We start from the raw sequence: 9,285 nt of genomic DNA, 5'->3' as shown, positions 1-9,285 counted from the left end.
GCCAGGAACCTTGGCCAATATATTGCTCATCCTGTTGTACTAATTTGATTTGAAGGAAAAAAAAAAAGCGCCACAGCTGGGTGTAGCTGATTGATGGCTGTCAGTCAGCCCCCACCTGGACATTCATTTACAAAGAGCCTCGTCACAGGGCAGGCTCTGATCCCAGGACCTTGCCTCGCTGTGAACCATGCTCAGAACAGGCTGTCACACATTTTAAGGCTTAGTTTTGTAATAGCTCAACAGCTCTCTTTCCAGCATGACTGCTTGCAGGAGCGAGATGGCAGTGTTGCAGAGTCACAGGCAGGTCTGTAACCAAAGTCCCAGTTTACTTGATGAAAAAAGTTGTTGCAAAAAGCAGCTAAGTAACATGCTACCTGACCAGGTCTTCCTCTCGTTGCCTGTGCTGGTTCTTATTTAGCTCTCCAGCTAGAGGCTTAAATCTGAACCTCTGGGGTGCAACTGAGCCCCTGTACCAGTCATCTGCAGTTTCTACCCCTTCAGTTACTTACATCCACAGTCAGAAACTGGGAACATTGTTCCTGAAGTTAGTACAGCTTTGGGGCTGCAACCCCCCTCATGAAGCCCGAAGAAAGCACCTGCCCTCATTGAAGCCTTGTGTCAACAGTGTTGAAACATGCTCATGTTTTAATGAATGCAATTTAGGAACCTTCCCTTTATACAGCTTTATTCATCTTTGGATTTCACAACTGAAACTTGTTTCTACACAGGAAAAAAAATTGACTTTTTTTTTTTTTTTTTTTACAAAGAAGATTTACATTCTAGAATGTATTAAGTGTATCATCTTTATCCCAGAAGACTACCTTTAAGTGTTCTTTTACACTTTGAAAATGAATGTTAAATGACACTTCAAAAACTTTTGAACAGTTTCAAATGAATCTACAGATGTGTGATGTATTTAAAGAGGCCTTTTTCAGCAGAAAGATCGTAGATGGTTCTGGAAACATGGCTCTGGAAAATTAGAACCAAATTCATTCATGCTTGGTAAAGATAAAGAATTTACACAGCTGACCAATTAACAAAACAGTAGTAGTAACACACACTAAACAAGCTCATTACAAGTTTCTCGATGAAATCACAGTGACTTACTACTATTTCTTACAAATAACATTTGTGGAAGTTTATTTTCAACAAAGTTCTATGGAGCAAGACAAACGTGAACTCTGAATGGGATTTCATCCATAGCCGTGACAAGCCGTAACTACACATGGAGATCACAATGCAGCATCTTGAAGCCAATCATGGAAAGTTTATTTTTTTAAACCAAACATGAAATCCACTTATCTGGGCAGGGCTTGGGGGGAAGGTCTCTGCAAGGATACACTCACATTACAAATGGTTTTCTGGTTTTGCCGTTGTTGGGTTTTGGTTTTGGTTTTTAAACCAGGTCCCAGGAAACAGAAAATACTATTCCTGATTGCATAGAACTCATCTGGCTTGACGACACTGTGACCTACCACCACCACTGTATAATGCTTCTACATAATTTACAACTAAAGACTCAATAACTTTCCATGCTTGAATTGTGACTTGTGTATAAATATGGGGAGCCTAAGGATTGATCTGGTTTTAAAAACTACTTCACTGTGCTTGTTCCATGCTCTACACAATATTTAGTCTCTCTCAATAGTGTGTGCCAGCACAACCCTTAGAGCAGCTTTGAGCTTCCTGATGTAGGTTGAGCATTAAATGAACTTCCAACTATAGTTTTCCAAGTATTTCTTGTTTAAAAGCAGACATAACTGAAGAACAGTTTTGCAACCTCACTGTAAGCATAAGCATTTTCTCAACAACTCAGGTCTTTTGACCTCCATCAGATGGTGGCACTGCGCTTTGCTCCTTGCTTTGTTGTTTTGGGCTTTTAAAACTAGTGACCTTGACTATTCAGTGTACTGAAACTACTGTGAATTGAGGGGGGGGGGTAATAATCAAATGTAGGTAGATGTTCAAGGTTTCCCTCAATTCTAAACTACTAAAACAAAAAAAGCCAATGTTTATACCAATACTTAAGTCTGTGACAATGTGAAGTTGCTACAATGAAATTGTAAACTTGACAGCATCGCATCTTTTAACATTTATTCTCTGAGTACAGGCTAACATTACCAAAAATGCAATTCTCTTAGCAGCTTTCCGACAAAATACATGACCTGCACAACAAAACTGAAGTTACTTGAACTCATCAAGTATTGTAAACACACTTTCAACGCAGCACTGCACGCCCCTTTTATTGTATATTTACAACAGAACCACACCGTTTTCAAAATTACTGGATTCAAAGAGTACAATTTAAGCACAAATACTTCTCAGGCTTAAAACCATTTTAATTTACTGCCATTCAGGAAGGACTGGGGGGTGTTTGTTGTTTTAGGAAAAGGTACAAACTCCAGCTGACGTGTCCAACTGTTCAGTTGTCCAAGTGCTATGTTCTATCACTGCAGTAAGCAAGCACAAACATCACAGCAATAGTTCAGTTATTCCTCTAAAAGGAGCAAATCATGAAACAGTTGTATTTTACAATAATATTAAATAATATCTAAACTCAAGAACAAATACTGCCAGTACTCCTAAAGACTAGTGCACAACCAGAGGGACAGAAGGGCAACAGGCACCCTTCTGTCGCTAACAATTCAGAGGGTGAGTCGGCCTGCACGCGCCCCTTGCTGACTGTACACCCCACAAGAACCAGCCCCTGTTCGCAGCGGAGTCTAGCGGGACTGCCCTAACCCGGACTCCTGGTAAGTTTTTAGTGAAGCTCACCCTTACAATCCTGGGCAAGGACAAACCTGCTGGATCAGAACCAAAATAGCACTACCAAGATTGCAGTTTTCCTACCAAGATGCCTGGCAATTTTGAAGGTCCTTTCTAGCCTTTCGTGTCATCAGAGCTGTTGATTTAGTTGGGTACTGAAGATATCCAAGAACTGTACAATTGGTTTTATACTTCATGCAGACTGTTAGCTACAACTGAAACGGAGGAAACCCAGGAAGAAAATCTTACATAAAAGCCAACTGAGAAGCCCACCTGAAATTTAAATGTACACAAACCATGTCCAGCAGTAATTAGTTCATGAACTATTCCATAAGGAAGGTTGACCTGAAGATTGGTTTTGTACTTTTCAAGTTTTTCTCAAACTGCAAACAGCTCATCGGCTCATGACTGTAAGGACCTGGCTATCATTTATGGAATGGAGGACTCCTGAAATTTGTTTCTTCTTTGAGAAAATTTAACCTTTGAAATGTAAGAATTGTTTAATAAGCAGTAGCTCAACAATTTAATCTTCCAACACACTTCAAAATACTCTATAAAGGTTTAAACATTTAAAAGCACAGTGCTGTAATGCTACCAACAGTACAACCCTAAACAAGAAAGTTCCCTCGCTATCACCATCAACATACCATGGCCTTGCATTTTAAAACTTCATGTACATTGTAATTTAGCATGGGTAAATATTTTATTGCTATCTACACAAGTTGGGAGCGGGGTTGTGGGGTGGGATTTTTTTGGTGTTTTGAGAGGCTGCAAAAATAATTCTCCTTCAAAGTTAAGAGATGAATGTAGAAAACATTCCTCAATTTAAGTTAATTCCTTAATACCAAAATCAGCTCTGTGTTTAAATAGTTTTGTAAGGTTTTTTGGAAGTCAGACTTTTATTACAGTCTCTAAGCGAAACACTGAACTCTGCAGAAGCGCATGTTCCACGGCCCACTGAGCCCCTCCTGCAGCAGCAGCATCATGCTGGTGTGACACAGGTTGACTGCAAAGGGTGTTGGCAGCGAGTTTCTCACCGGTACCGCCAGCAGGACGAACGCCACCGTGGCAGGCTGCGAGGCGAGGCTGCGGCTGGGCTCTCCTGCCGGCTCCCCACCTGCCCGTCAGCTGGATGCCAGCACCCACCCAGCTCGGCCACCTGCTGTGCAGTGCTTTGGGCAAAGCTGGCTCGCTCTGGCTTTCTGCAGAGAGCCGAATCCACCAATGGGTGTATATAGCACGTTTTGCTTTAGGGGGGGGGGGAAGTATATATATTATGTATATTTTTAATATAAAAAGCTCTTAATAAAAGATTAAAATTCAGAGTCTACGTTATATGAGTATATATTGTTAAGGTAACTGAGCAACAACTTGTTCTTGCTCGAGTTCATTAATGAATTGCACTACTCTGTGCTAAAACTTCTACATATTAGCAGCATCATATCCCACCGTTTCCAAACAGTCCTTGTAGCAGGTACACATACCATAGGCAGCTTTCTTTAAAGAGATGCTAATCAGGTACCTCCTGGTAAACATGGTCAAGTGCATTACACATACGACTTTTTGCATCAGGTTTTGTAACACAACTTAAAACCAAATGCAACGCCAGTCACATACTTCTACAAAGTATTAATTCTAATGACTCTTCACAGCCTGTTCAAATACTAAAACTTGCTTATGTCCCTATGTTTTACCTCCTTCGGTTGGCGCTAACCTCGAATGAATATTCCAGCTTTTCCCAAAGTTAATTTCATTCAGCATTTTCCAACTCACAACTATGACCACAAATACATCTGTACGGACACCAGTTGGTTTTTTTACTTTCTCATCCAGCTTCACATGAATAAGAAATTTTTACAAAAGATGAACAAAATTACAAGCTTTACAGAAAAGCAAAAGGAAATATTAGTGTCTATAAAAGACTTAAAACATAGATACTTAGTTCCAGCAGCAGTCCTGTATACAGACAGCATATATATTAACCCTAAGTAGATTTAACATGGGTGTGTGGTCAAACAAGTCGCTTGCCACTTACGGCCATCTAGTGCTTCCACCAGGGCCCTTCAGATTTGGGTGGTCCTTTGCACAGCAGCTGCTCCGCAGTGTAACAGCCTCGTGTGCGGTTGCCTGCCTCTGCTGCCACTGCATCGGCCATTACGGAGAAAGGCAGGACTTGGGATCAGCATAAGGAAACGCTGGAGCACTTTCAGCAAACAACAGGATTATGAATTCCAGTGGACAAGCAAGAAAGTCAACCTGAGGCTTGATGTTTCCCTAAGAGCAACAGCAGCTGCTCCGGGACAGTTGCAGTCCAAAACTTCAGCATTCGTCATCCATACAAGGTAAAGGTCAAAATGTTTTCCATCTCTCCTGACCAACATGAACCACCCTATCTCCATCGATTATTGTGCCCTAAGACTTACGTCAACGAGTATCAAAGTTATGCTCACAGGTATCGCTATTCATGCTATCTATATGTAATGTAACCCCAACCATCTCTTCTGTAAGATTTAATAGCTCAATCTAGTGGTTAAGTAAGCCGTGCCTAAGTGCTGTTTTGCCAGCTAAGGTATCTAACATTACAATAATCCGTGGTGCAAAGGAAAGCCCCACCAATACAGTATGCTCAATTTGAATTTATACAGTAATGCACATAAATTCATCCTTTTCTCATTCCAGCACTGTATATATTTACTTCTACACATCTAATTTTGCCTGCATTTTCAAACACCTTCGCATTTTGGTATCCTTTAAATATGTCTGTATTTTTACATTTTTTTGGCTGCTGTAATATTCAGATCTATTAAAGAAATCAACGTAAGTAGCATGAATGGGAGCAGTGCAATGAGCAATACATACCTATACAGTTTTCCTTTAGAAGAAAATACCCACTAATGCCGTGTTTAAAATCATTCCTATTTAGAAAAGTAAAAACAGCAGTCCACTGGGAAAAAAACCCAACATCTACAAACTGGGTGTTCCTATACTTAATGATGAGGAACCAAAGCTTTGAAGGTCTCAGTGCTTCTTTATTCACCAAGGAATATTAGCTAGCTTCTGTCCAAGATCTCAATGCGCCAAATCAGTATGACTGACACTCAGAGCTCTCGAGTCTGTCAGACAATTATTTCGTTCCTGTGTGAAGGGGAAAAAAACAAACAAGTAAATTAAGCCAATGTCCAGACAGTTCAAGCAAACAGAATTACTAGTTTTCACAAACAAACAAATACAAGGAACTACAAAGAACTGCCCTTGTTCACACTGGGTAGGGGAACACTCCTCCATATTCTAATAAACATCTTTTTCCCCAACTTTCAACTAGCAAAACTGAAAAGATCTATCGATATATATACACACCCTTTACAACCCTGCCCCAAGTCTTACCAGAAACGCAAGAGCCCATCTACAGGAACTGCCATGAGTGTCTATAGTGGGTGAACTAGAAAAGTTCACAAGAATCAAGGACTGATTTTAATACCACAGTGTGTGCACAAACAATAAATTACTCTTCTGGAGGTCACAGCAATTATATACTAAGGATCCAGTTCAGGGGCATCTAGGGCATGACATTGGAGACGTTGGAGCTGTTGCTGCAAAGAGGGTTTTTTGGCTGAAGTTCACCCTACGTGAAGTTTTGCATACATTTCACACCACAGAAAACTCCGCAGCACGTTCATTAGAGATAATACAGTTAACAGACCTTTATGCCACTCGACAGTAAAATGAAAGCCACACAGTTTGGGCTTTCATGTACAGCTTAGAACAGAAGCAATTTTACCTTCCTAAAATTAGTTGCAGTTACTGTGTTAGTAAAATGCACAACAGTGTTTAGAATGCAGAGCATCACTAGCTTATTTGACAATGTGAGAAACAGTGACTTATTAGGTAAAAACAGGAAATGGGCACACCATATACAGTTAAGCAAAATAAGGTTTTATATTAGCAGAAGCACAACATAGATCAGACAACCTGTTACAGACTGCTCCTGTACAACCTCAGAAACAACTGAAGTGGCATTTAAGGGAATCTGAAAATGTACAGCAATTAAGATGACTGGGCCCTGTGCAATAAAGGAGCTGAAGTAAAAAATGCTTCATAACTGGGCTCTAAAAATCCTTGGGTTTTTTTAATTAATGTTTACAAGAATGTAAGAATCCAGAAGTTTCATATCTGCTGCAATAGTCAGAAGGTCCAAAGCCAGAGCCTGCTTGATAACCTAAAAGCCAAAGCTCTTTACTGGTCAGATTTAAGCACTTAATGAAAATTAAGCATAATTCACAAAAGTGTTATGGAACGATGCCTTAAGCATACACTTTAAACATCTTACTGAAGTAGGTTCTTACCAATCACTAGGAGTTTGTTGGTTTATTATTTATCATACTCTTTTTAACCCAAACCCTACTAATGATATCAATTTTGTAAGAGTATTGTAGGGCTTCTTACTTGAAAATGATCTTCAGTAGCCTTGCCACCCATGTTAAGAACATTCAGAGAACTGGCACGCTTCATGCTGCAACCAGGACAGTGAACATGCAAGGATAAACCAATCAGAATAGCTGAAAACTAACGGCTCTGAAAACAGAAGTATAACAACGAGCAATGCACAGTTAAGGGAGGTTGAACAAAGCCCCAAAACTGATCCAAGGGATACCCTTCAAGATAACTACATCACTTAAAATGTCTTTCTCTTTGGTTCTAAATTACATATAAAACAAACAAAAAAAAAGCTCCTCAGAGCTTGAACATTTCAGACAACTGATTTAATTTCAACTCAAAATCTCAAGTTTTAAACCACATCAAATTAATATGCTGATTTAGCACTGGTTTTTAATTAGCTAATTCTCAGTTTCCATTTCATGCAGCTTCTTACAAAAGCATCAAAACATTCAGACAGTTTAGGAAAAAAAATGTGAAACATTAGCAAGTTTGTCACATAGGCAGCATCTAACTTGGAAAAGCTACAACAAACATTAATTTAGTACTTTCTGCCTCACCTAGGTAAGTCTCCAGAATCTATTTCCAAAAGCATTTTAAAAGTCTTTTCTTTTGAACATTTCAAAGGGAAGGGAAATAAGATGGTTGCTGCAATTAAGTTGGGTTATGCTTTTGGCTCTACAACGCTCTGAGCAGTGGTAACAACAACCCTCAAATACTGTACTGAAAGCAACAGATGAGGAAAACAAAAATTAATCACCTACACAGGAACGACCGACAGTCAAAATATCACTGCATTAACTGTAATATCTACTGGTGTTTGAGATGAGGATTAATAATTTATCTGCATTTCTCAAACATATACAAAATTTAACAAAAATATTTTAGAGTGTGTATAATGAAATTCAAGATCAGCCATAAGCTTCCTGTCACCATGGTGACTGCAACAGGAACATCTCATGTACTTTATCCCAAAGTGTCTGCTCATTACTCAGAATGTACAATGTGTGCCTTCATTTTTCACTATTTTTTCTTCTTTAATGATTTCAGAACTACTAAATGAGTACTTCGAATATATATTTGATGAACTATTCACAACACAATCGGGCCCTAATCCTGCAATGCTACCTACAGTTTAGAGAGAACTGGCTGATGCAAAGTTCCCAGTGCCTTCCAATAACATGGAAAGGTTTATCCATACAGATCCCATTAAACATTCACCAGTTTTTCCTTCTGCTGAAGCAAGACTACTAACAGTCAAAGTCAAGCACAAGTTTTAAAAGCTTTCATAAAGCAAAGGTTTAGCAGAATAAGGAACCAAAACACTAACAAACATAGGCAACAGCTGCCACAGAACACAGGCTAACTTGTTTTTCCTAGCATTAAGTTTGCACGTTTCAAAAGCTAAAAAGCACACAATCTAAAAATATTTGACATGAGGTTAGCAACAACAAAGCAAGGACTCATGCATGGTATACACCTCGCATTTATTCAATGAAACATGTACATCAGAGGTTATATGTAGAAGTCAAAGTAAGTTAATCTGTAAAACACAAATGAAACATTACATAAAACTCTCAGAAAGAGCATAAAGGTTTATGGAAAACACTCCAGGGGAATACAAAATCCACCAGTAAAAATTTAGACAAGTATTTCTAGGTTCTCGCTGAAGTGCCAATTAAAAAAACCAATGCAAAACAAAAAAATTTAACACATGAGATACTAGGTTTTTTGTGGGTTTTTTGGTTGATTTTTTGGTTTTGTTTTTTAAATCAACATACTTAAGAACTTTAGACTAGCAAATGGACTTTTCATTCCCTCCATGTCAGAAACAGGATTGCACGAATAGTATGCAGTTGTTTTTTTGGTGCATAAGTAATAGAGATACTGAAAGCTCTTTATGCTTCACTTATTGTGTGCTTCAAAGAACAGTTCTTAAGAGATTTGTTCTTTGTCAAAAAGGCTTTTGGCATGATCTTAAAGAAAGTTTCCCTGATGAATTTTCCACTTCATCCTCTTCAACCTTCTGTATCAAGCAACATGAAAACTCAGTCTGTCTTTCATGCTGGGATATTGATGTAATTC

At 38.9% G+C, this 9,285-nt stretch overlaps 1 protein-coding gene across 10 annotated transcripts in view; it reads right to left on the bottom strand.

The window, feature by feature from the left end:
• Positions 1–4,560: 4,560 nt before the first annotated feature.
• Positions 4,561–9,285, bottom strand: part of KLC1 (kinesin light chain 1) — a 46,397-nt gene continuing 41,672 nt past the window's right edge. For 6 of the 10 annotated variants that reach the window (XM_075104020.1, XM_075104017.1, XM_075104021.1 and 3 more), the window contains one exon: positions 4,561–5,901. In XM_075104020.1, coding sequence (XP_074960121.1) covers positions 5,883–5,901 — 19 coding nt within the window. In that variant the 3' untranslated portion in view covers positions 4,561–5,882. Of the gene's footprint in view, positions 5,902–7,209; positions 7,339–9,285 lie in introns of all 10 variants that reach the window. The other 4 variants (XM_075104014.1, XM_075104016.1, XM_075104015.1 and 1 more) reach the window with 2 other exon arrangements.

The sequence above is a fragment of the Phalacrocorax aristotelis genome, chromosome 9 (genome assembly GCF_949628215.1).
Source record: "Phalacrocorax aristotelis chromosome 9, bGulAri2.1, whole genome shotgun sequence".
NCBI lineage: Eukaryota > Metazoa > Chordata > Aves > Suliformes > Phalacrocoracidae > Phalacrocorax > Phalacrocorax aristotelis.
This window is presented reverse-complemented; position numbering and strand designations above follow the sequence as displayed.